The sequence below is a fragment of the Rattus norvegicus genome, chromosome 9 (genome assembly GCF_036323735.1).
Source record: "Rattus norvegicus strain BN/NHsdMcwi chromosome 9, GRCr8, whole genome shotgun sequence".
In the NCBI taxonomy this organism is placed as follows: Eukaryota; Metazoa; Chordata; class Mammalia; order Rodentia; family Muridae; genus Rattus; species Rattus norvegicus.
The window spans coordinates 25184363-25211878 of record NC_086027.1 but is presented as its reverse complement, the minus strand read 5'-3'; the positions used below and the strand labels follow the sequence as shown (position 1 = coordinate 25211878).

General features: G+C 44.8%; 1 protein-coding gene across 4 annotated transcripts in view; it reads left to right on the top strand.

The window, feature by feature from the left end:
* The first annotated feature begins 1134 nt into the window (after nucleotides 1–1134).
* Adgrf1 (adhesion G protein-coupled receptor F1) overlaps nucleotides 1135–27516 on the top strand; it is a 52547-nt gene continuing 26165 nt past the window's right edge. Inside the window, exons 1-6 of one of the 4 annotated variants that reach the window (XM_063267885.1) lie at nucleotides 1135–3138; nucleotides 18344–18477; nucleotides 20863–20920; nucleotides 22730–22873; nucleotides 24185–24358; nucleotides 26343–26443. In XM_063267885.1, coding sequence (XP_063123955.1) covers nucleotides 18409–18477; nucleotides 20863–20920; nucleotides 22730–22873; nucleotides 24185–24358; nucleotides 26343–26443 — 546 coding nt within the window. In that variant the 5' untranslated portion in view covers nucleotides 1135–3138; nucleotides 18344–18408. Of the gene's footprint in view, nucleotides 3139–18343; nucleotides 18478–20648; nucleotides 20921–22729; nucleotides 22874–24184; nucleotides 24359–26342; nucleotides 26444–27516 lie in introns of those variants that run through there. The other 3 variants (XM_039084503.2, XM_039084504.2, XM_039084502.2) reach the window with 3 other exon arrangements.

The following is a 27516-nucleotide window of genomic DNA, read 5'->3' as shown; positions in this document are numbered from 1 at the left end:
CTCCTCGTCCTCTTAGATCTTTCGATTCTCCTGCATTTGTGGAATGAGAATCTCTGAGGTGTAGAGCGCACCAATACAAGTTTAGTTTGCTTTTTGAACACTTCCTGCTTGAGTCATGTGTGTTGATTTAGGTCTTCTGTGCTACCTCCTCCATAGGTTAGCCCAGCTTTGAACTCAACAATGAAGAGTCCTAGGGCAGTCCCACGACCAAACCCACTCTCCTTCCTCCTGTCCCATTCTTTGTGGTATCTTTGTTATGCCTCACACCCTAACCAGGAAATACTGAGGAATCCAGCTTCACATGAGGAAACCGGTCATCAGTTTCAAAAATGCACCTTATGTCTGAGATAACCTAAATATCGGACACAGCGTGACCTCTGTCTATTCGATTTGGGATTACAAACCATCCAGTAGGTTTAGTGGTTCCGATTCGTAGCCTCTGTTCCTTCCTGTTCCCAAACCAATGTAGTCACGAGAGTCTCCAAAGGCCACCGCTTGTCTTTCTAGAAGCCTCTCACGTGCTTTTGCTCTACGAAGTGGTAGGGCCCCCATGGGTGATGAGAGCCACACGCTGGTTCCTGGGAACTGCTTGGACATGACTCAGCGAGGGTGAGTGAGGAACCTTCCCTCTGTGTTTATATCTAGCTCCCTGTGAACCGACCGTCCTGCCTAACCTTCCCTTGTTTCGAGGTCCTCCTCCATGACTACTGTCCGACTTCACAGTCACGGTCCTGCCCAAATAACCTGGAGGTTTTCCAACCCCATATTCCACATATATTTTCCTGTTTCACAGGGTCTTCATATGTACCTCTGGCTGGCTTGGAACTCACTATCTAGCTGGCCTCTGAGGTGTGTAATCCCCCTGCCTCAGCCTCCTGAGCACTGAGGCTACAGTGTACCTCATCACTCCTTGCCAGCCCCATTTTATTAGCTTCCTGCAATGGAGCTGTCAGTGACTAAGGCGCTTCTATGGGCAGCGCATTTTAATACAGCAGTAGCAGAAGAAACGCCTGCTCCGATCCTAGACGGCTGGGTATGGAGCTGGCAGCATGGCGGGATATATTTCTAGACATTCTCAGCCATTGGTACTGAGTGGAAATGTGGTGCCTCTTCCAACTGGTTGGTTTGGAGAGGCAGAGCTCTGCAGCAAGGGAACAGAATGAAATTAACTCCATTCTGTTACAAGTTTTCTTTCCTCAGGACTGGTGGACGGACAACGGGACAGTTGTCAGCACCCTCAAAAAAATGCAAGTTTTCAGACGGGTTCCATTTTCCTGCTAAGTTTCCTATTGTGCCAGATCTACACTGGCTGGGGAAGGGTTATGATATGGATTGAGCGGTTGAGCTCTGTAGAAGACAAGAACGGATTGAGAACACGCCTCTAGACCCTGATGGCTTTGACAAGAGACTGAGTAAACTCCAGTGTTGGAAATACACCCTACGCACAAGGACATTTCCTCAGAAAATCACTGCCCCTAGACTAATTTTCTTCTTTCTAAGGTGGAGGCTTCCTTTACTCTGAAAAGAAGAATAGTATACCTCAGTAGATGAACCTTACCCTTCTGTTCATAGGTCTTAGGGAGCTCTGCACCGAGAATGAGGGTTTGAGTTTATAAAACATAATAATCACTCTGATTATCATTTGCCTGCTTTTGACATTACCTTTTTAATGTTCATCTATCTATCTATCTATCTATCTATCTATCTATCTACTATCTATCTATTTGTTTTTGAGGTAAGATCTCACTGTATATCACAGGATAACCTGGAACTCATCATATACCCAAGGAAGACAAACTTCTGAGTCTCCTGCCTTCAGATAGTTATCTGAGTAATTGAGCACATAAGGGAGTGGCTGTTTACGTCTGTAGTTACTTTGACTACAGAGCAATTCATCAGTCAGCACACTCATATATGTCTGTATGCATATATGTATATGTATGTGTATGTGTGTATGTGCACGCACTCGAGTATACACACACACATAAACACACACACACATACACACACACACACACACACACACACACACACACATTGTAGTCCAGATTGGCTTGTAGCCTAGGGCCTCAGATGACCTTGAACTCAAAGCAATTCTACTGCCTCAGCATATCACATGCTGAGATTATAGGCATTAGAGAACACACCCTACTAATTTTCCTACTTCATGGCCCTTTATTTTTACCCAACACTATGCTGTTCTCATATTTGTACTGCAAACCACCTCAAGTCATTTGTAAAATCTGCATACTTAAAAGAAGAAAAAAATGAGGAAGTTCACTGAATTCAGGGACATATTTTCCTCTTTGAGAAGTATCGTATTTTTGCCCCCAGATACTTATCTGTGCAACTTAGAGGTGGCTGTTCACGTCTGGTCTGTAGTTACTTTGACTATGGAGCAATTCATGAATTATCATGCTCACCGGTGCCCAAGAGCCCACCCTTTGACTTTTAAGCTGGATGAAACCTCAGCCAGAACTTGATCATTATTAAATGTCATTCACCTTCAGGATGTCCCTGCCTTCCTGTTAGCTGCCGCCCAGTACACTTTTTTTTCCCCATGAGGAGATCTGGGGGTCCTTTACTCAGGAAAGCAGCATGGTGAAGCTTCAGTTTGAGTGAGACCATTGGGAAAAGGAAAGATCTTATCAACCCTCCCTCAGAACTCACCTGCTTCTCCTCTACTCACTTCCTCCGGGAGGGCTGCATTTCTTCAACTTTATGAGGTGTGACCCCCTAATGTCCAGAGAGGTTGGACAGGAGCATGTAAGGGAGTGGCATTGCGTAGGGTCCTGATCTACTTGCCCAAGAGCATATTCGTCCCCTTTGTAGTCAGTCTCAGTCAGTTTCTGGTGGCAGAAACGCATAGTCTTTGGTCTCTGGACTGCCTGTCTTACTAGCTCAGATGTCGGTTCTGTGTGGGAGGGAGGGAAAGCAGGAACTGTTGGCTTTCCCTCTGCAGGGGGTGTGACCCAGTGTTGGCCAGCAGAGGTAGCAACCTGGTCTGAGCGGTGATACATCACTGGACCTGTGGCTGCCGGTCCTGGGTCACCAGTATTCCTTGGCATCTCCCAACGGTGCCAGTGGTTGGGAGCCCTGGAGAAAGGCTTGGCTGTGCTGTGAAGACAGAAATCCCAGGTAAGCTAACAGCTGTTGTGTGATTCCTTAGGGCCTGAGCTGTGTTTTACTCTACGGGGGATATTCTGATCGCAACATCTCATTTCCTGAAAAGATAAACAAGGAAGGGAGTTGTTGAAGCAACTATTAGAAACGACAGGGCCCTGTTTCTCCCCAACTGTGTAACCTGAGATTTTTCTTTGTCGAAGATGCTAGATTTTCCCCCTTGAAAGCCAAGAGTTCTCTCCAGGACAGGGCAGGCCAACTGCTATGGACCTGAGAAGTTCAGATCACAGCTTCATCCAGGGAGCCTGTTAAAAATAACAGCTTTTTTTTTTCTTTCTCAAGCTCATGCTTGAGAAGATTAAAATAGGTTTTATTTATTGGGTTGGTTTGTTCCAGACAGGTCTCATGTAGTCCAGGCTGGCCCCAAACTCAACAATGTAACCCAGGCTGGCTTTGACTTTGAACCCCTGACCCTCCTGCCTGCTGCAAGTTCTGAGATCACAAATTCGTGCCACCTTAAGTGTCTGAAACAAGTAAGTTTATTTCTATTGTAGTCTATTGAGTGAGTCTACTGAAAGCTTGCACTAACTAGTATAAAGCTGAACGTTTTCTCCCAATTGAACGTCCTCAGTGACTCTCAGAAAAACGATTGGCCTTTACAGTTGTTTCCCCCTAATTCTTCCCCACGTAAAATATGACCTATCATACTTTACCCCCAGGCCTAGAAAAATTCATGATTTTATTTTCCATAAAAGTCTTCACTTATAGTTAAGCATGAGGCCACAAACCTGGAATCCAGCATTGGGAGGTAGAGGCAGAAGGATCAGACGTTCAAGGTCAGCCTCAGCTTTACAATGAGTTTGAAGTCATCCAGAGCTCCAGGAGATCCAGTCTTAACCACACCAGTAAGAGATCCACTTGTATGAACTGATACTTTGCCTCATTTCTCATGTCACAGACACAAGGGTAGAAAGTCCTGAAGGAGAATCGACAGAAAGTCAGGGGACTGACCGAGAGGCTCAGCAGATACATGAGATGGCTCAGATATGCGGTGGGAGTTGGATTCCTGGAGCCTCCATAAAGGCGAAAGGAGAGAACTAACTCTGTAAAGTTGTCCTCTGGGCTCCACACAGCCACATGGCACTCACGTGTCCCCTTGCATCATACATGTACAGCCATAGACACATGCTTAATGTTGAGGATGATGATGGTAGTAATAAGAATAACAATAATGAGTGAACTGGCCAAGGTGGGAGGGGATTTGGAGAAGGGACCGTGGCTTTTTCTTGGCAATTTCCACTAAGATAAACTTATGTTTATGTGGTACTGGGAACAGAGCCGGTATAGACCCATACTTACATACACATTACACACACACACACAGACACACACAGACACACACAGATACTCACATATGCATACATGCATAAATGCATACACACTGCCTACACACACTCACATACTACACATATTCATATATGTACATTCATACTCAACACACACACCCTTACATACACACACACTCACATACATATGCACACACACATACCGCACTCACATACATACACCAATACACATACATACACCAATACACATACATACACCACATACACATAAATACATACTCACATGATCTACACACAATACGCATACTCATACACATTCACACATACCACACACACACTCATATACAGACACACTCACATACATAGACACAGACACACTCACATACATATACCACACACAAACACAATACACATACTCATATACACACTCACATACAGACATACATTCACATACATACACACTTATATACACACACATACATACATACATACTTACACCATCTACACACACTCACACAATACAATATTCATACACACACACTCACCACACACGCACATACATACACACATCATCTACACAGACTCACAGAATACTCATACTCATGCACACACACACTCACCACACACACACAGACACACACTCACATACATATACCACACACACACACACTCACAGACACACACTCACAACAGACTCACATACATACACACACATACATACATAATACACCACCTACACACACTCACATAATACACATACTCATACACACATACACACACACACACTCACATATAGACACACACTCACATACACCACACACACACACACAGAGGCTGGAGATTACAGAAAGCAGCAAACACACATACAAGTACATTCTACAATCAGTCCAGACGCTAGTAAAGCCTTTTGCTAAGTTCTTTCTAATTTCATTATAAAATCTCTACTAATGACCGAGCTGTAACTGAAATTAAAACCTATCTCTCGGATAGGCAAGGAAGGAAGGCTTGAGTAAGGTGCTTGGCTTTTCTTTTAAGAGGTGCGGCTTGCTTTATGATGCAGTCTCCATGGGGACTAAGATTGAAGGCAGGAAGTCTGTGTGCCAAGCCCTGTAAACCCGTGTACACTCACATCACTCACACAACTGATGTAGTATTTTTCTGGAAGCCACATCTGTCTTACTTCTCCCAGAAGGCAGTAGATGTCTTAAAAACAGCGTCAGCACTGCTACTCTGGAAACATCCCTTGCTAGGCTCCAGAATGGTGTGTGTGTGCACGTGGGCTATTGTATGTCTTCTGCTCCCTTTACACCTCACCTCAAACACTGCAGGTACACCCACAGGCAAGAGAAATGAGTACATACTCATTTAAACCAGGACACGTACAAATGGTCGGTTGGTCTGTCTGTCTGTCTGTCTGTCTACCTACCTACCTACCTACCTACCTATCTATCTATCTATCTATCTATCTATCTATCTATCTATCTATCTATCTTTCTGTCTATCTATCTGCCTACCTATCCACTTATTTATCTATTTTTGAGACAGGGTCTCTCTCGGCAGCCTAGATGGTCTTAAATTCAACAGTCTTCTGCCTCCGCTGCCTAAGTATTGAGTTCATAGATGGGTGACTACATGCCTAGCAGTGATTGATGTTAGCTTTTTGGTTGTGAACAAGAAGAAATAGAATAATCCAAAGGATACAGGGTATCTAAGGTCATAGCAGTGGAAGGTATGCGTATCACAAGGTAGGGAATTCAGACAGTACAGGGGTGGCACCTAATTCACAGTTTTACTTAAAGCCACACCTCATAAAACCATGTACTGCGGAAACCACCTCATATATTTGCAATGACCAAAATAGCTTTCATAGCTCTCTTAACTTCCTTAACTTCACAGGGCTTTACCTATAGCTCTGAAGAGGAAACTGTCCCAAATGTCTCAGGCTTTAGTAGTCATTACCTGGGGTGAAGGCTATAGTTCTTTTTTGGGGATATATGTGGTCTTCATGGCTGTGAAAATTATTTTGGAACAGGGTAGGTTACAGCAAAAGGTCCACATCATTATGGCCTCAATCATACTTTTGGCCATGCCCAATCTGGCTGAGACTCTGTGACTAGCACATTTCCCGGGGTGGGAAGAGAGAACGTCTTCCCATAGCCTTCCCCTAGACACCCAGATAATATACCAGATGCTCCTCTTCTTTATTTTATTATGTGTGAGGATGTTTTGCTTGCATGTGTGCAAGTTCACCATGTAAGGGCATCATGTGACCTGCAAGTGGAGTTGCAGATGGTTGGGAGCCACTCTGTAGGTGCCGAGTATTAAGCCTGGGTCCTTTGCAAGAGCAGCAAGTGCTTTTAAATCTTGACCCACCTTTTTTTTACCCCCAATAGGTTCCTACTCAACGGGTGATAGATGGATGGGCTCTAGCACTTTCAGAATGAAAAGTTGCAGGAATTAATATTAGAGGTAGAAATTAGGCCAGGAGGGGTGGCTCAGTTAGCAAAGTTTATGTCCTGCAAGCAAATGTGCAGACCTGAGTTCCACGCCCCTGGACCCATGAAAACATACGGAGCATGGTGGTCCAACTGGTTATTCTAGGAAGATCTTTGGAGCTCACATGCCAGTCAACCTAGCCTACTATGTGAGAGGACCCGTCTCAAAACAGCTGGACAGCACTTGAGAAATAACATCTAAGGTTGACCTTTGACCTCCACATGCAGGTGCACATGTACACACATAGACCCACGTATACACACAAAACCGCAATAGAAACGTTGTGTCATCTAGTAAAGTTACCAATATAATAAATCCATCGTGTGTAGCGCCAAGGTGAACAGAAGTGAGGTGAGCACACAGTCCTAGGCTGCCAAGGAGTCTTGTTGTGAAGGTTATCAGGCCACCATGATGTCTGACCTCATGACCCAGGTCAGTTTTTCAGTCTCCAGAACCTCGCAGACCAGGAGGTCTTTTGTTGTTGTTGTTGTTGTTGTTGTTGTTTGAGTCTTTAAGTATTTTTGTTTGAAATGGGCTTTAAAGTTTTTCACAAAATCTCTGTATTGTTTGCTTCTTTCTCATGAAATGACCTATTTAAACTCTGCTCACAGGACTTGTAACTGTTTAGGGATAAGCCTTGTCTCTTAGGAATCAGTTCCTCTCAGTGGGACAGAGTCCCACCTGCACAGTGCTGGATGGAGAGAGTTCATGTAGAGCAGATTTTCTCTTTCCATGAAAACCTTTCACACATGTGTTTGTATGATGGCTTCTGCTTAACCTGGCCAGTGGTAGTGGTATTGGTAGTGGTAGTGTTGTTACTGCTGCCCTTCTTCTTCTTCTTCTTCTTCTTCTTCTTCTTCTTCTTCTTCTTCTTCTTCTTCTTCTTCTTCTTCTTCCTCCTCCTCCTCCTCCCCCTCCTCCTCCTCCTCCTTCCTCCTTCTCCCTCTCCCTCTCCCTTTCCCTCCCCCTCCCTCCCCCCCTCTCTGTGTAGGTGCTCCATATGTAGACTAGTCTAGTCTCCAACTTGCAACAATCCTTCTCCCTCATATCCCAAGTTCTATAGGAACATGTACCACCATGCTTAACTAAGTTATCTTTCTTAGATACTTATTATTATATTCCTCAGGGACATAATACTCTTGTATGTTCAATCAATATTTAAAAGAGACAATGTAAACATCAGTAGGATTAAAATAATTCTCAGAATGATATTATATGGGGATGTAAACTTTAAAGTTCATAAGGAGAATCAAGGCAGTTTTTATAAGGAGCATTAGCCAGCTAGTCATATTTAAAGAAATGAAAATTAATCTTAATTTTATATAAAAACCTAAAAAAACGCCCAAGAGTAAAGATTGCAATGCATTAGATTTATAATAATCAAAGTATTAGGAGAAAACATAGGAAAGGTGATTTTATAATCTCTTTATAGAAATTTTTTTTAGTATAACTCTAAGTTCAAAGTACACAATGGAAATGATTGAAAAAGGCAATTTCATGAATATTTTAAGTTTTCAAACAAAACCAAGAACCCGTGACCACACTTTATGAAGAGTCGAGAAGCAGCTCTTCCGGGGAAAAAAATGAGTGGCCTGATAGAAAACTTGAGATAGTGACTTAAAAAAGAAAAGTAACTACTAAACAACCTGGAAAATGATTGATCTTATTCACTACTAAGGACCTGAAATCTCAGGAAGTGAGATGAAAAACATCGCGTGTCAGTTTGCCCACACGGAGAAGAGGTTGGCTGTGGCCGTTCAATTTTGGGATAGTTAAAATCTTAATTTCACATGAAAATTTAAAATAATGCCAGGACTAATTATTCAAACGCGTTAACATTAGAATATTAAAAAGCATTTGAAGAAGTGAGGCGGAAATGGCTGAGGTGTGGTAAGACCGAATCTCTGCCTCCTCTCAGGGCATGAAAATGGGGTCTGATCAGCGGGGTTATTCAGTTATGTCTTTGAGAGCTGAAAGTACAGACCCTATGGAGTGGTGCTTTTACCCTAACCTGGAAAAATCCTGGCCGGCCTGGGATTTGCATGTGTGAATGGAGTATTGCAGAAGGGGCCCTTGAGGGAAGACAGTAGCAGTCAGAAACACCGGGTAGGTCTGGACCCTGCACACAGCCTGGAGCCTTAAATGCTTCTGAGTGTGGGTGGATGTGGTTGGAACACCTAGGCTCCCCATCGCACCTGCCAATCATTTGATTTCTAGAATGACCCCTTGGAGGATGTGACTGAAAAACTTGCTTTTTACTTTAAGATACTGGTCCTGAGGACGCCAGTCGTTCGTACCAGACAAGGAGTTAGGGGAGTTAGCATGGGATGAGAAGTCACCTCCATTTTACCCTTATTTCAAATAGATCTCTCACTCAAATTGGTTGTGTTGGACATGGTGGCACATGCCCATAATCCCTAGAAGAGACAGGCGATTGTGAGTTAGAGGCCTTATCTAAAGGAAATAAAGCAAATACGCATTTCAGCCCGGAGGAATTTGCAGCAGCGTAAATCGGACTGTTCACAGTTGAAGACCCAGCACAAGCCTCTCTGTGTGGAGCTCCTTCCCAGCAGGCCCAGCTTCCGGTTCTTGTGTTGATAAAGCAGGAAGTCTCCTTCCATACTCAAGACAGACACATTTCTTAGGATGATTACTGAGAAATATCTGTGCTTCCTTTTCCTGGACAAAGGTACTTGTCTCTACGGGACGAAGAGGGGGAATCAAATTCTAGTCCTGAGATATTAAAACTATTCTCCAAAGAGTGGGTCTGGCTGACTAGGCCAAGGAAAAGGGGATTTGTAGCAATAGCGATACATTCTTTTGAGTAGAATTCAGGTTTACTCTTTTTCATTTTTTATAAATGTACATTGAAACAATTCTTAGTCTATAAGGTTACCAAAAAGAATCAATATACAAGGAAACATTTTGTAAATTAGAGGGGGTTTCCTGCATGCATGCATGAATGAGTGAGAGAGAGAGAGAGAGAGAGAGAGAGAGAGAGAGAGAGAGCGAGAGAGCGAGAGAGCGAGAGAGCGAGAGAGAGAGAGAGAGAGAGAGAGAGAGAGAGAGAGAGTGTGTGTATTGAGAGAGTACAGGTGTATATAAGCCATAACACAGGAGTGGGGGTTGCAGACAGCTTCAAGTGTCAGTCCTTACTCTCTGTCTTGTTTGGGACAGGGCCTTTTGTTGTTTTCTGTTTTGTACACCAGGCTAGCTTCTCCCATCTCTGCCTCTTACCTCCCCCTAGGGGTCCCAGGATCACAGATGCTGTGCTATGCATCTACTTTTTATGTGGGGGTCTAGGGATTTGAACTCAGGTCCTCATACTTGCGCAGCAAGCACTTTTAGCCACAGAGACATCTCCCTAGCTTTGGTTAGTTACTCTTATTTCTCCTCTCTGAGTGCCATTCAGAGGAAGTTTCCTTTATAGCAAAGCAAACCATGAGGATGCTCAGATTTGGCTTAGACTGTTACAGTTCAACAATGTTACTAATGGAAATGAGACCTAGGGCTCTCATCTGGAAACCTTTGGATTCCCGGAAGGCTGAAGCCTTGAATGGAAGAAAGAACTTGGCCACACAATTATTAATCTCCCAGTCTGTAAGGGCTTGGGGTAAGTCACACTTTACAGAGCACCAGAGAAAAATCTTCCATTATGAATGGTTGGCAAAGATCCAAACTACCAGGCTTGCATTCAGGCCTTTTACAATGTAACGTGTTTTCTCTGGAAGATAAACCCTCCTAGGATTCCAGCTGAAACCGTGGGTGATGAGCTAAGCATAAGGGGCCATCCTGATCCATGATGCTGTTTGAAGACACAAAGCACAGACTGGTAGATAGAGACACAGTATCCTCCGTGAACAAGCAGGTGGTCGTATTGGGTTGAAATGACCAGCCACAGGAGAAATGCTATCCAGTCTCATGAAAGGCAGTGGGCATGCATTCTGCTAGAAAACCAGCTTTCTACCAGCTCCGAACAGAGAAGTCACAGCCTAACTAGAGGCACATTCCTGACCTCAGATGATACGGTCACTCTGGGCAGCGGAGGAGAGCATTAGAAACAAGGTCCTGGGATACAGACACCTGCCAGCCCCTCCCCCTGGGAGTTTGGGAATGGGGGGTTTATTCCCCCCGTGTATGTTGTATGTATGTGCATACGTGTTTTGTGGGAGTGTATACATGTATCGAAGTCAGAAGTTGACTTCTGATGTGTTCTGCCATCGATATGCATTTACAATTTTTCTTTAAATGTCTCTCACTGAATCCAAAGCTCACTAATTGGCTAGAATGACCAGCAAACTCCAGGGGTCCCCCTGTTTCTACCCCTCTGGTGCTGGAGTTACAGGCATGCGCGACCTTGCGTGACTTTTGACTAGGGATCTTCCGAGTCACGTTTTCACACCACTGTAGTAAGCATTTTGCCCACTGAGGCACCTTGTCATCTCCCTGGAGTTGCTCTTAATGAACGGAGCTACACTGCATGGTTGTCCATCCAGTTATGTTTCTAACCAGTGCGTCTCACAGTGATGGGCAAACTGACAGCCCTCTTTTCAGAGTGGTTGAATGAATCAAAGTTTGTCCGATTGGTAAAACGTCCATGGAGAGGAAGCCACTGAGCCCTTTCTTTGGGCTCTTCGAGACTTAGAATGGTTAAAAATTCCGTCTCTTTCCCCAACTAAGACCTTAGTATTCAGAGAAGTTTCAGCCCATCTCGGAAGATGCTCAGGAATTAATGACCAGTATTCAAGGAGAAAGGCAGCCCATTGAACACCTTTGTACTTTCAGGCTTACAATTGGTGATTGGCATGATTGGTGATTGGCACGAGTAGGTCGAAGAACACTTAGGCGAGAGCTTTACAGAGGGAGGCAGACATTATGCATGGAGGATCTGATCTGAGTGGGTGTGAGTGGGTGAGTGTGTATCACTCCTCCACACAGACGTGGTTATTGACACTAGAGAGCTGATCACACGTCACAAAGACCTCCCAGATAAGCAGGACATCCAGGGGTTAGTCTGACTCACCCAGGCCCCTTCACCCATGCTATATGTTAAGGTATAAAGTATGGACTTACGAGTTTACCCTGCAGACCTAGGGTAGTGGGTAGGGTAGGATAGCTCAGTTGGTAGAGGGCATTCTAGCATGCGTGAGGTCTGGAGGTTAATCTTGAGGCCTGGTTAAAATGGTCAGGATACTGCATGCCTTAGATCACAGCACGTGGTGGGTAGAGGCAGGAGAATTAGCATTTCTAGGGTTGGCCGAATAGTGAATTGGAAGCTATCCTGAGCTACAGGGGATCCTGTCTCAAAACAACAGCCACAAACAAACAAAACCCTTTGGTTAGGGTTGGGGATTTAGCTCGGTGGTAGAGCGCTTGCCTAGCAAGCGCAAGGCCCTGGGTTCGGTCCCCAGCTCCGAAAAAAAAAGAAAAGGAAAAAAAAAAACCCCTTTGGTTGTGATCATACATAACTCTCTACATCCACTGAACATTTTAGATACTTTTAAGTTATTGTTTTTCCAGAGAGAGAACATTGGGCTCTTAAATTTGATCAACTCTCCAAACATTTTTTTTCTTTTTTTTGGCCTTCTCTGTGTCACCTCCCTTAACCTCATTCTAACCCCATTCTCTCTATTACATCTACCCAGTTAGGAAAACCAAGGGCACTTGTCTGAAAGGCAAGGGCTCTGGGGGTTTCTATGCAAAGATTCTTCCCACAAAAGCGTTTCCCTAAACCCACATTAATGAGATACAAAATAAAGTTGAGTTTGTCCACATGTACCTAATGTGTCAATTCTCTCAGTCCTCCGGGGAACCTTGCCCTGCCATCCCCACATGTGCACACCGTGGGCTTGTAATTTTGTGACAGAGAGGAGGGATATCATCCTAATGGAGGAACGCTATTTATAGAGGAGGAGGCATTATCCCAGAAACACAGAAGGCAGAAAAACAGCCTTGATGGTACCTAGGATTGGATTGTTGCTTAAAATGCTGGAGAGTGTCTGTGTTTGCAAATTCAGGTCAGCCTCATGTGGATAAGGAGCCCACTGTTGACATAAACAATTGATACTCAGAGTCCACAAACACATAACCGACAGAATGTGGAGACAATGTGCTGGTCTCTAGAGGCACAGCAGCAAAGTTTAATGACTGTTTGTGGTTACGTAAAGGACGGGGATTATCAGAAATGAATTCACTTGAATGAATTCAAGGAAGTGTCTGTGTGTGAGGCACACCCCCAACTATAGTTAAATGGTTAAGCCTTTCCACAGATGGTCATGCCAACACAGCTGTTGGCCAGGCGTTAGCTGCCCCCAGAGTGAAATGTGATGTAAACACCCATGCCCTAGTGGCAAGGACAACTCATTTGTGGAATTACAAAAAGATTCTGAGCTTTTTTTTTTTTCTTCTTAGTTTCCGGGATCCTTCTGGCTTAAGAAGGAAAGGGATGAAATGCTGTGAGAGTCAATGTCTGAGAAAGCAAAGTTAAGCAGGATGTGTGGTTACCCCACGTACACACATACTTTGACAGGATAAAGCAGCCCCGGGCTGGGGCGAGCTGCTAAGAAATTATGCCATGCGACTAATCTAGTGTTAGAGGTCTACTGGGGGGCGGGGGAGGGGGAGTGAAAGGCCTCGGAGTGGGGACGTGAGGAAGAGATGGAGACAGAGAGAACAAGACAGAGAGCGAGGAGAGTGTGGCCGAGAAGGGAGAGCGAGAACAAGACAGGAAATGAGAGGGAGATCTAGCTGGCGGCAGGAAGGGCGTACCGGGCAGAGGTGGGTGATCACCGCTAGGTCCCCGAGGGCAGGCCAGTGGAAATGCCTGTTTGCTGACACACTTTACTTTCCTTGTGTTGAGGATCCTCCTTTGAGTGAGGTCATTCATCTACTGGGAAAAAAAATGCACTCCCTATTTCCTGAAGGCTTAGAGCCCTCTATCTCCGCGGTGCTGGCAGTCAAACTGTCAGCGTCACTTACATCAATTGAAGTTGAGTCAGAATTGAAGTGAAATTCTCACCCAGTCTAGCAAGGAGCTATCCAAACTGTAATGAGGTGCAACTAGAAATGCTCATGATATGGCGGACCCGAGTGGGTGGGGGAGCCAGAGAGCAGAAAATAATTACTAGCTCAAGCTTTGGCACTGTGACGGTTAACATTGATGTGAACTTGAAAGGTTCTAGAGTCACCTAAGAGACAACAATCTGTTATCTATGGGGGGATTTTTAGGTTGGAAGAGGCTTAATGTGGATAACCCTATTCTGTGGACTGGCATCCCAGACTGAATAAAACATGCAGCTCTCTCTGCCTTCTATCTGTGGCTGCAATTCGACCAGAAAACTCGACTGCTACCCTGCTCTCTTGCATGATGGACCGTAACTTCAAGCCTTTCTCCAGTTGCTTTTGTCTGATAGTTAACCACCCTAATGAGAATGCTACTGATGCAGGTACTAACCTGAAGCAGGACGTCTATCACAGAACCAGGCTAAGGGCATAGATCATCTTCCTAGTCTAGAAACCGTCCAGAAGCACACACACTTGGACATGAGCGTTGCTGGTGTCCTTTAATACCCATAGCTAGGCTGGACCTGTTTAAGATTTATCAGGCTTTAGGAAAAATAAGGATGTCGTTATCCCTCTTCTATTCTTGCCCCTTCCCTCCATTTCTCCTCTGCTGCTTCTCCGTTTTACTCTCCTTTCATTCTTGTGTATCTACCTATTCATGGTCAGCCTACAGACCAGCACAAGCCTCGAACACTCATCACTGACAACCATTTCTGGAAAATCCCAAGAGGCAGTCCAGCTGGAGGAAGAAGAATAAGGAAGTAGGGGGGAAGTCTTCCTTATGATGTCCAGAGCTCTCACCCAGGCTTTCTGGGCTGGGTTTGCAGCCTCAGGCTGCACATGGGAGGAAAAGGTTTCAGCAGGGGAGAGTGGTAAGTTGTGGGGAATCGTATGAAGGCAGGGCCTCTAGTTTAGTAATAGTCCTTGGCACCCAGAGACAGGACAGATGGTACACACATGCACAGAAACTGTTATCATTTGTCAGCTCCAGGATTACAAACCACAGGCAAAACAATACCTTGGAAATCAAAGCAAAAGAGTCTTCCTGGAATTGGAGAAAAGAGGGAAGGGGTTAGAGAGAGCCCCACCTCCTCCTGCTATTTGGCTGTACTCCATGAAGGCATTGAGATGTGAACTTGGTCATGTTTGACAAGTTAACAGTAAGACTGAGATAAGATAAACAAAGGAAAAGATCCAAGGTAATCATGATGTGGTAATGCGTACCTGTAATCTCAGAGGTTCAGAAGCAGAGGCAGGAGGATCAGGTTTTTACATTGAGCCATGGCTGCAGAGTGAGATTGAGACAGGCATGTGCTCCATGAGACCCAGACTCAAAACCTGTGTGCTGCTTACTGTTCGTTGTCAAGTTAACGTAACTTAGAATCACCTGGGTGGGAAGTCTCAGTTGGGGAATTGTCTGAGTTTGGTCGGCTGGTAGGGGGAGTCTGCAGAAGCCTGTCTTGACTGTTAAGGGAGGTCGTGAGAGTCAACCTGAATATAGGCTTCCCCCTCAGTTGCTTTGTGTCAGGGCATTTTATCGTAGTGACAGAGGAGAAAATATGCACATAAAAGAAAAATAGATAAATCTTTAAGAAGAAGAAGAAGAAGAAGAAGAAGAAGAAGAAGAAGAAGAAGAAGAGGAGGAGGAGGAGGAGGAGGAGGAGGAGGAAGAGGAGGAAGAGGAGGAAGAGGAGGAGGAGGAAGAAGCTGGGCTGTGGTGGTACACACCTTTAATCCCAGCACTTGGAAGGCAGAGGTAGGCAGATCTCTGAGTTCAAGGCCAGCCTGGTATACAGAGTGAGTTCCAGGGCAGCCAGGGCTACATAGAGAAGTCCTGTCTCAAAATATAACCATCCAAACAAAATAGAAACATAGGTTATCATCACAGACTCATGCAGCCAAAGATCTAAGAGGAGTCTTTGGCAAACAGGATGGTGGGGAAGGTGGGGTGTGAGAGGATCATTCATTCGTTCAAGAGAGAAGGTAACACAGATACCATGTGTCCCACACTTTCTTTGAAGGCCTCAGAAATTTCATCATGGGTATAATACTCCTCCCTGCTCCCCCCTAGCCCCCCTGCCTTTCTCTTTAGGTCAGAGAGCAGCATCTGAGAGCAGTATCGGTGGGGATGGTAGTGTGCACATGAAGATCAAAGTTTGCCAAGAAACAGGGTAAGGTTGGTGGAGAGAACCCCACTAACCAAGGACACTTACTCCAGTGGTGAATTGTTGAGTTTGGGAATTGTATTTTTTTAAGCCATAGTACTGGCTGGTTTTGTGTGTCAACTTGACACAAGCTGGAGTTATCACAGAGAAAGGAGCTTCCCTGGACAAAATGCCTCCATGAGATCCAGCTGTAAGGCATTGTCTCCATTTTTTCAATTATCGTTCAAGGGTCAGAGGGCTCAATTGTGTGTGGTACCATCTCTGGGCTGGTAGTCTTGGGTTCTATAGGAAAGCAAGCTGAGCAAGCCAGGGGAAGCAAGCCAATAAGTAACATCCCTCCATGGCCTCTGCGTCAGCTCCTGCTTCCTAACTTGCTTGAGTTCCAGTCCTGACTTCCTTTGGTGATGAACAGCAATGTGGAAGTGTAAGCTGAATAAACTCTTTCCTCCTCCTTACTTCTTGGTCATGATGTTTTGTGCAGGAATAGAAACCCTAAGACCTCCCTATATATTGGAGTTGTAGAAGAAATACTGAAAGGCTGCGGGGGAATAGTCCTTTAAATTCTGTGATGGTTTGTATATACCCGACCCAGGGAGTGGCACTATTAGAAGGTGTGGTCCTGTTGGAGTAGGTGTGGCCTTGTTGGAGTAGGTGTGGCCTTGTTGGAGTAGGTGTGGCCTTGTGGGCATGGACTTTAAGACCCTTACGCTGGCTGCCTGGAAGCCAGTATTCTGCTAGCAGCCTTCAGTTGAAGATGTAGACCTCTCAGCTCCTCCTGCACCGTGCCTGCCTACATGCTGCCATGCTCCTGCCTTGATGATAATGGACGGAACCTCTGAACCTGTAAGCCAGCCCCAATTAAATGTTGTCCTTTGTAGGACTTGCCTTGGTTATGGAGTCTGTTCTCTGCAGTAAAAACCCAGTTAAGACACATTCTATTACTGCTGTCCACTAAAAACTTTTCAAAAGTGACGGCGGGATTCCGCAATGTGCTATTTAATATGGTAGTCTCTAGCCACTTGTGACTTGTACATCTTAGATATGTATCCAGTGGCTCGGGATGATCTCAGCTGATAGAGTCTTTGTGTAGCATGCGTAAAGCACTGAGTTTTATCCCTCGGACCACATACTAGGAGAATCAAAAGTTTAAAGCCATCTTTAGCTAACAGTGAGTGAGTTTGAGGATAGCCTGGGATACATGATATCCTATTGTAAAAATACAAGGACAAAAATATATATATTTATATATATATATATATATAGTTATATATATAGTTAATGCAACAAAGAAACTGTGTGTGTGTGTGTGTATGTGTGTGTGTGCATCAGGGTGAGTTGAACTAGTGCAAGCGAGGCAAGGGCTTTACTACTAAGCTATAGCTTCATCTAAGAAACTGAATTTTAAATATAATTTTAATTAAAATTAAAAATGAAGAGGCCTCAGGTGCCCAGTAGCTTAGACAGAATGATTGTAAGTTGGCATGATTATTCTTTGACACCAAATAACACAAATGTAAAAGACAATTTTTTTTTTGATCCAGTCCGTATTAGTCAGGAGTCTGTCGCTGTGATAAGGCAGGACAACCAAAGGTCACTGAATGAGGAGTAAGTGTATTTTAGCTTATGTCCAGGGGGAAACTCTGTAATGGTGAGGGAGCCATGACAGCAGGCAGCGGGAACAGGAAGCTGAGAGCGCACATCTTCAACCACAGACACCTAGCAGAGATGTGGAACTACAAGCGAGGTGAGGCTGTAAGCACCCAAAGCCTGCCCTCCATGATTGCTTTCCCCAGCAAGGCTCTATCTCCTCAGGGCTCCACAACCTCCTCAAACAGCACCACGAGGACCAAATACCAGCACCTATCAGGAACATTTCTCATTTAGATCACCACGATGTTGATGTTCTGAGTTCTATGCCAATTATATGAGATAAATAGACACTTGAGAACAATTCGTTGCTAACTCCATCAAGTAACAAGAAGGGAGCTTTCTAGATTGGCTTAAGTTTAGTCATTCCAGATCTATGATATTTGTACTCATAGAGCTTTTGTTTATTTGAATGTGACAAAGAAAACCCCACTAAAACGTAGGAGCTGGTACTGAACATTCCTAGTTATGGTCTTGGCTTACGATGTTTGTTCTAACACACAGCCTCCTGGGTGACTAGACACAGGTGTCTATGTTCAGTCCTTAGAGGAGAGAAGGAGCTACTGGCTATGAGTGTTGGACTGCTGTGGCTTATCCCTCTCTTCACGCTCACTGAGGGCACCGACGGCTTCCTGCAGGTGAGCTGGTGCATGCCTTATTTCTCTTGGTAACCATCTCTGCTCTCCACATTCCCGGTACCTTTGGCGTCTGTAATCCTCCAGGCAACTGAGATGCGGAGGTCAGTGGATTGGCATCAGAAGTCTAGAGTTCTTGTCTCAAGATTACCAGCACTCACTGCGAGATCTTTGATAAGTTATTTTATCTCTTTGATTGCAAATAAGGCCCCCTCATGAATATTTAACTCTCTTGGAGATCTTGTCTAATTCAACATGTTCTATGCTATAGCCTCTCGGGCACAGAAAAACCATATGGGTGGACACTAACACCTGTGGGCCTTCTCTATCATTGCCACCCACCCCCTTTCCTTTTGGCATTGTTGCTGAGTATAGGGTCTCCTGTAACCCAGGGTGTTCCCAAACTCACAACGTAGCTGAGGGTAGCTTTGAACTTCTGATCTTCCTACTTCTACCTCCTAAGTTTGAAGATTATAGATGTGCGCCACCTCCTACCCTGTTCCATTGTGTGTGTGTGAGTGTGTGTGTGTGTGTGTGTGTGTGTGTGTGAGAGAGAGAGAGAGAGAGAGAGAGAGAGAGAGAGAGAGAGAGAGAGAGTGAGAAAGTGTGAGAGAGTGTCTTTTCATATAGTTTTGGCTGGCATGGAACTCTTTGTATAGACCAGGTTAGCCTCAAACCTGAAGCAATCTTTCTACCTCTGTCTCTCAAGCACCTTTCTTAGTTTTGTTCCTATTTGTGTACATTTGTTGTACATATGTGAGTTTGCATGTCTGCATGTGTGTGAGCACACATATATAAGAATGTGTATACACATAGAGGTCTGAGGTTGATATCAGGAGTCTTCGCCAATGGTTTTCCCACTTTCCCACTTTATTTATGGAGGCAGGATCTCTTAGGCCCAGAGGTCAGTGACATGGTGATTCTCATTGGCCAGCTTGCTTTGGGGACTCTGTCTCCACCTTCTAAGGCTGGAATTTGAGGCAGGCCACCTTGCTCAGCCACATTTACACAGGTTCTGGAGATCCAAACTCTAGCCAGTCTTCCCCTTATACAGCAAGTACTTTAATTGCTGGGTCTTACCTCAGCTGCGGTCTACTCACTGTCTTGATGCTATCACTGAGGACCACAGCTTGAGTGTTTTCTACTCACTGAGGATTCCCTAATGTGTATTACCATCCGGATGCTTCCCACTCAACTCCTCACCCACGTGCCCGCGATCCATGTATTCCTCAACTTTATTGATCCCAAACTGAACCCCTGAATTTTTCCTCCCGAACCTACCCTTCCTTTCCCGTGACAACACTCTCTTTCCACTTGGGTAAAAATGGTGCCTGTCACATTGCACATTTAGATCATTTTAAAACGGGATCTTTAAAACACACCCAGAAATCAGACACATCTGACTTTGTCTACCGCTGCCTCTGCCTCTGGCTTTATTATCTTGTTCCTGTATTGCTTCTGTATCCCCAGAAGTGCTTCCATTTTCTCTGCTTGGGTCTTCAAAATATAGTTTCAGGATTAAGGCTTCTGGGAAGTCAGAGGGGGTCTTTCTTTGTTCCCCCTGTTCAAACAATGCATAACTCCTGCGGTAAACACTAAAAACCAGGTCTGCAGAGAGACGACTCCATGGACAAAAGCTCATGTTCTGCCAGCATGAAGACCTAAGCTGGACTCCCCAGCAAAAGCTGGGCACAGATGGCTCTATTTCCAGTACCCGTCAGACACGGAGCCAAGCATTTGAGCCAAAATGGCAGCCAGCTCCACTGCAGCAAGAAACCCTGCCTCCAAGGAGTACACTAAAGACGAAGAGAGGAAGATGCCCTACAGCTTCCTCTGGTCCCACCTACACACGGGAGGATTCATTAATAAATATACCCGTGTACTTGCAACACACACACACACACACACACACACACACACACACACACACACACACACACACACAACAACAACAACAACAACAACAATAACACTTCCCTCACTACCAAAAGTTAAATTTTCTCCTGTGGTTTCATAGAACTATAAGAACTACCCCTGTGGACTCCGACTCTATCTCTTGCCTGTCTCCATTTTGCCCCGGCCCCGGCCTCGCCCCGACTCCCAACCCCTCACTCTGTCTTCACAGCTGCGCAGTCACAGCACTGCGCCTGCGCACCTGCTGTTCCCGCCCCCTGTGAAGCTTTTTCCTTCACTTGTTCCCAACAGCCTCCCCAGGTCCTTTCTCGGTCATCTCCCACCATCCTTGGCTTGGATATTAAGTCAGCGGTTTCAGGTCACCTGGGAAACTCAACAAGCCTTATGGTTTGCGGATCTCAAAGCCCCACCATAGTTATCTTCTTCTTGTTTATTTATTTATTCATTTATTTGTTTATTTATTTATTTAAGCAGAAAAATGGTGGCCACAGAACAAAAGGAGATGTCAGTGTGGTCGAGAAAAGGCATCGAGGTAAGACTTCCCTAGAGGTGCTGGAACCCTAGACACTGAGACCATGAAAACAGAGTTCCTACCTCAAAACAGCCAGGTGATCTCAGGCACATTATGAAAATTTCCAAATCTGTTAAGTGAGGATAATAATTCTTAAGAGCAAGATCATTCTGAGACTTAAACACCCAATGTATTCGTGGGTATATTTATTGCTCTGGCCAAACACCTTACCAAAGAACTGCAAGGGAGGGCCGGCTTGTTTAGGTCCACGATTTAAAGGCCCAGGCAGTCTGTCATGCCAGGAATGATGGCAGCTGGAGCTTAGGTAGCGGTCATGCTCTGTATGCACTCGGGAAGCTTAGGGGTGAATGCTCACACTTGGCTTGTTTTTTCCTTTAATCATGGGATCACCATCTATATTCAGGGTGGGTCTTCTCTTCTCAGTTAAACCTTTCTGGAAATACACATCCAGAGGTGTGTCTCCTAGATTGCTACAAATCCAGGCAAGCTGACATTGAAGATGGGCATCTTGCACCAAACCCAACAGGAGTCCGTTATTTTTTTTTCTTTTATTCCTTTTGTGTTTCCCTCCTGTGAATGTAATTAATGGGCAGATCTCTTGACTTGGGGATGAGTCCTAGGTGTGGATTTAAACGTGCAGGCCAGAAGTACTGAATGTGTTTCATCATGAAAACATTGACTCACACCGATGATTGCTAGGTTCTAGGATCCAATCCTCAAGGGCCTTTCTGACATGCGAATGCACTTCAGTGCATTAGCATACGACCATGTGCTAACCATAACATAAAACACGTCCCCATGCAAGACTACAGTTGTTCAAGGAAATAAAACAAAAATCTCCCCCACGGAATGTGACAAACAAGATTTCTGCAGCAGTAACAGTGACAATAAAAATACGGCAAGTGTTTATTTATTGGCCCGTCACTACATCAGGCTGTGTTTAGTTCTATTATAAGCATTAAAGCCTCAGATATACCTTTGGCTGTTCATGACCGTCTTCATTTTAAAGAGAGTGAAACTAGGGCCTATAGCTAGGGGCTGTAAGACAGGATTGAACCTGGTCTTTCTGGCTTCAGTACCATTAACTCCTGGAGAAAGTGATCATGGTCATATTTACCCTGTTTCCCAACTTTTGGGCGGGGTGTGTGTGGGGGAGCTCCCAAGGCCTATGGGAACTGTACACAAGATTTGAACCCAGTCACTGTGGCCGTAGAGCTAACACATGCAAAGGCTCAAGGTAAGATTGAGTCTGGCATGTAGCATCTGAGGATACCAGAGCCCCGAGTACAGAAGGCTTGTCTTTGAGGGGAAAGAAAGGAAAACGATTTATTTATAGAAATAAGTAGCTGGAGGTAAGTGTACACAGAGGCAAGCTAAGGTCGAATTATGGTTTGCTTTTGTATTTAAGCAAATCCTAAAACTCCCACTAATGATAAGAATATTTTTTAAAAGGATGAAGTTGAGGTTATTTTGTTCTTTTTGGTTTTTGTTTATATGTTTGTTTTTATGTTGCAGATAGTTCAAGGAAACCGAACCTAGGATAGGGAGGAAGAGTGGGTAGGATATTCAGGCATTGACTCTGGTGTAGTCCAGAGAGCATGGAACGATTGGTGTAGAAGTGGGAGGAAAGGTCTGGATGAGGCCTGCGTAAGGCACATCTGCTTGTGTGCATGCTACATCAATGTCTGAATGCACAGGATGTAGTGACAAGAACCAGGGACCATCTAGGAGCTCTGAACAGGACAGGATAGCTGCTAAGTGATCCTCCCCACAGACGGGTACCTCCTAATAACTTCTCTCTACCTCCAGTCCAGGAGTATGAGGCACTACTTCAGATGACGTACAGAGATGCAGAAGAGAAGAGAGAACTGAAGAGATTTCTGAAGCTCTTGAATTCTCAACCACCGAGCTTCCATGGTCCCAGCAAGATCGTCAGAGTGAAGGCCACCACGTGTAAATTAGCTCTCCAGTGACTGGGAGTGCAAACAGGGAGGAGGGTGGGTCACAATGCAGGGTTGTGTTGTGACAAATGGCAAGCTCTGTGGCATCAAGAACTAACATTTCTTGTTCATGCGACAAGTCCATTGCATGCTGACAAAGGGGTGTGTCTGGTCGTCCCTCAGCTGACGGGGGAGATCTTACTTCAAATGTACCCATTCTGAGCACCAAAGAAATGAAGCCCTGGAGACCCTCACACGGGCAATGGCATTCTTTGGCTGAGAAAGGATAGACATTAATTCTACTCCTATTATATTGGCCATAATTTGTTCTATGACTCAGTCCAGCCCCATGAGGCCAGGATATGAGATCCCACTGTGTTTCTTGAAGGTAGCAAGAACTAGCTGGTGACACAAACCACAGAAGTGGCTACCAGCGAAGTTCCCTGACTTGGCTAAAACTAAGTCTCAGTGTTCAGATCCTAGACAGCAGCAGGAGCAGGAGCAGGAGCAGGGGACTGAGTAGAAATACAAACTCTTAGGTCCCTTTCAGACTTGTTGGCTCATAAACCATGGGGTGAAATGCTTCAGGGGTTCCTAAAGCTTGGTAAGGTTTGACCAGCACTCACTAGCATGTCAGGTCCAATACAGAATAACAAATCCATTACATTGACCGGTGACACACATTTTCATCATGTGCCCTACCGCCAAATCATTCTGCTTTTCTACGTTTTTTAAAACATTAAACATTTGAATGCATGTGAGTGTTTTGCCTGCATGTTTGTGTGCATACTACGTGTGTGCTTGCTACCTGAGGAGGCCAGAAGGCGGCTTCAGATCCCCTAGAATTGGAATTCCAGATGTCAGTGAGCTACTGTGTGGGTGCCAGAACCCATCCCAGGTCTCCGGCAAAGCAGCAAGTGTTCTTAAACCCTGAGCCATGTCACTGTCAGCCCTGGCATGTACAGGGCTGGTAGATACATGGATAGGGTCTCAAATGACACAGTGGTCAAATACCCTTTAGACCTCTTCACTAACTCTAGGTTGTCACTATGCTTGTCTGCCTTTCTCTTGCACCACAGTGGATCCCTGTGGGGTCCATAGCCTTGTTTTGGATGCTAAGCCTGGGCATCTTTGCTACGATTTTCACACTAAGCTCGTAGTCTACAGAGTTGGACATTCCCGCATCTTAAATGCATTGCTGTGCTTCTAAATTCTGCTGAGAAATCCTTGGTTCAGATTTCAGGTCAGAGCCAAGGACTGAGCAGATGTTGGTTTAGTGAGCAGACACCATGACAACACGCTCTACTTCCTTTTCTATATGTAGACTGCAGAAGCCAAAAGGAGTTCCTGGAGTGTGCCTGTGAAGACAGTTATTCATGGTTTCCTCCCTCCTGCCTTGACCCCAGGAACTGCTACCTTCACACAACTGGACCCCTCCCAAGCTGTAGTTGTCCCCTCAAAGGCCTCAGGCAGAGCGTTAATTTCTGTGAGAGAGCAAGTAAGTGCCTGTTGGCTGTGGGTGCTCTTGTCTCAGCATACCTCAGAGACTGGACTGGACTCTGCTTGGCTGGGGTGGCAGATTCTGAATGGCAGTGATGCCGCGGAGATGCCCTGTTAGCTTTGTCTGGACCCAGTCAATGCTTCCTACATGCATCAGATCCAAAACCACAAGATGAGTTTTAGATGTCATTCTGACTTCTTGGTGTAGCTCTATGACTATGGGAGTCCATTGAGATTTAGAAAGATGCACTGAAATCGAAGTGGGCAGCTTGCTGCCTGACTCTCCCCTTTCTCTTCTTTATCAGAATCAATTCTAGATGTGTGAACCCAGGAGGAACACCTGATGATTGCATTGAAAGGCTTACTCTGGGTTGTAAAACATATACTCTGAATATCACACACACACACACACACACACACACACACACACACACAGAGAGAGAGAGAGAGAGAGAGAGAGACAGACAGACAGACAGACAGACAGACAGACAGACACACACAGAGAAAAAACAAGACACGAACTCTCTCTGTCTGTGTTTCTGTATCTCTCTGTCTCTCTCTCCCTCTCAAACACATACATATGCACTCGGACACACACATACTAGGCATGTATAACCTAAGAATCAGGAGATTCACTGTTGACTGAAGTTTCTGTTTTATGAAGGATGAAATGAGTCTAGTTACATGCACTCCAGACCTTAATGGACTTTAAGACAATTTCCCCTGTAGCTCATGCCTGTAACCCTCGCACCCAGGAGACAGAGGCAAGAGGATTGCTTTGCATCTCTGGCCAGACTGAGCTGCATAGTGAGTTCCAGGATAATCTAGGCTATAGTTTGAGACACTGTCTGCAAAGGAGAATGGAGAAGAAGAGAAGAAAGAGGAGGAGGAGAAGAGAGGGAGGGGAGGAGGAATAAGAGGGAGAGGGGAGGAGAGAAGGAGGAAGAGGAAGGAAGGAGGAGGAGTAAGAGTGGGTGAGTGAGAGGGGAAGAGGAGGGGAGGAGGAGGAAGAAGAGGAGGAAGAGAAGGAGGAAGAGGACTACTCTAGTCATCTTGAAGCTCTGGGTTTTAGATCTGAGGAAAGAAAAGACAGAGGGAGGAGTCAGAAATGACTCCGTTTAATTGGGCATACCTGGTTCACCTTCCCAGGACCACAGCAATTCACATTATGGCAACCGTGTATCTATTAAGGACCATCTTCATGTCTAGTCCCAGGGTAAACCTTCCGGAAGAGCACAAAGCATTTGTCTTGCTGGGTATGAATTATCAGGCTGGTAGGGGAGGCAGGTATAGTCACATGGATAAAGTGGGGCTGGAAAACAGAGGTAGAAAGAACTGTCCACGTGGGGACCAGAGAAGGGCTTCCAGAGAAGGAACCAGAGAATGAACTGGAGTTGTCCTTGTAGAGAGAGACCAACTCTGTACAGACAAGCACTAGCCCTGAACTAGTAAGCACGGGGCTTATAAGGAGTTAGCTTTAAAGTTGTGTTGTGGCTGGGGAGCTGTCTCAGTAAACACGGTGCTTGGTGTGCAAGCATGAAGACGTGTAGATCTTTAACTGGGCACAGTGGGGAGCTTAGACTTGGGATCCCTGGGCTCTCTGGTCTGCTCATCTACCTGAGTTGCTGAGCGCCAGGTCCAGTGAGAGACCCTGTTTCAAAAAATTAGGTACAGAACAGAATAGTTGAGAGACACCAGACATCGCATTTCCATGTACACACACATGCATACACACACACACACACACACACACACACACACACACACACACACACACACGACTATTCTCAGGACTATTAGAAACTCACCATTGGAAACTCTGGTTTTCTTTTTTTTCCTTAATTATTTTAGATGAATGTATTTTATGAAAATAAATGGAAATACTTACCATGGGTTCAGAATTCTACTTTCATAACTTTACGCTTCTGATAAAATCAAGTTAGACATTTATTTTATCAAAAGACATTTTCTATTTCCCATAGAGGTTTGGGGAACTTTTGAAATTGATGAAAAATTTCCCGAAGACCTCTGGGATTCATCGTCTCATGTATATGCCCACTACACAACTGGAATTGAAAATCAAGTAAGCACTATTTATTGTGTAAGGATTTTCTTTCTAACCATAATTTCCAATGCCTTTCAATTAAGAACATGCATTTAATACACATTTCATATGTGTGCATATTTGTATATAGGGAGTACCCATGTGGGTGCTGTATGCACATGTAGAGGACAGAGAAAATCAGACTCAATGTTTTGTTTTTTCCCAACCCCTGTTATTTTTTGTTTTATGTTTTTTAGACAGGGCTTTCTCTGGTCTGGGGCTCACCAGTTCAGCTGGTCTGATTGACTAGTAAGTCTGTATGATGGGCCTGTCTTGGCCTCCTGAGTGCTGAGATTATAAACATGCGCCATCACATCTGATGTGGGTCCTGGCGTTCACACTCAGGTCTTCATGCTTTACTGACTGAACTATCACCATAGCTTCTCAATAACATATTTTGTATAGATTAAATTAATTTTAAAGTGCGTGTGTGTGTGTGTGTGTGTGTGTGTGTGTATGTGTGTGTTTGTGTGTGTGTGTGTGTACTGTGTGTGTGTGTGTGTACGTGTGTGCGTGTGCATTCTATGTATGCATGCATGATTGCATATGCCCAAAGAGCCCGGAAAGGCCATCAGATCTCCTGAAGTTAGACTTATAAGTGGCTGCGAGTCACTCAACATGGATGCTGGCAACAAGGAGCTCAAGTCCTCTGCATGCTCCTAACTGCTGAGCCAACTCTTCGGTCCCTTAGTGCATATTTAATTACTTATTTTGGATGAGTTCCACTCTCCCCACGGTTGACCATCCTTGAGCATCTTCCTGAGACTTTATCAGTTGACCTCTCAATTGCCTTGTGTCTGGTTTTGTGTACTTATTTGAATATTGTACTAAGGATTCTTGGCTATTTTGTGTCTTTAACCACACACAGTAAATTACCATGCCCTCAGCTCAATTGTCAGCATTTTAATTTGTCCCACAAAGAAGTGGTCTCTTAGAAGCTGAACAGAGTTACTGAACAAAACGCTACCACACAGCAAAGTCATGTAAGAACTAGACCAGTCAATCTGTGGACTAGAACATAAACCTGGGTACATTTATCATATCATTTAGTA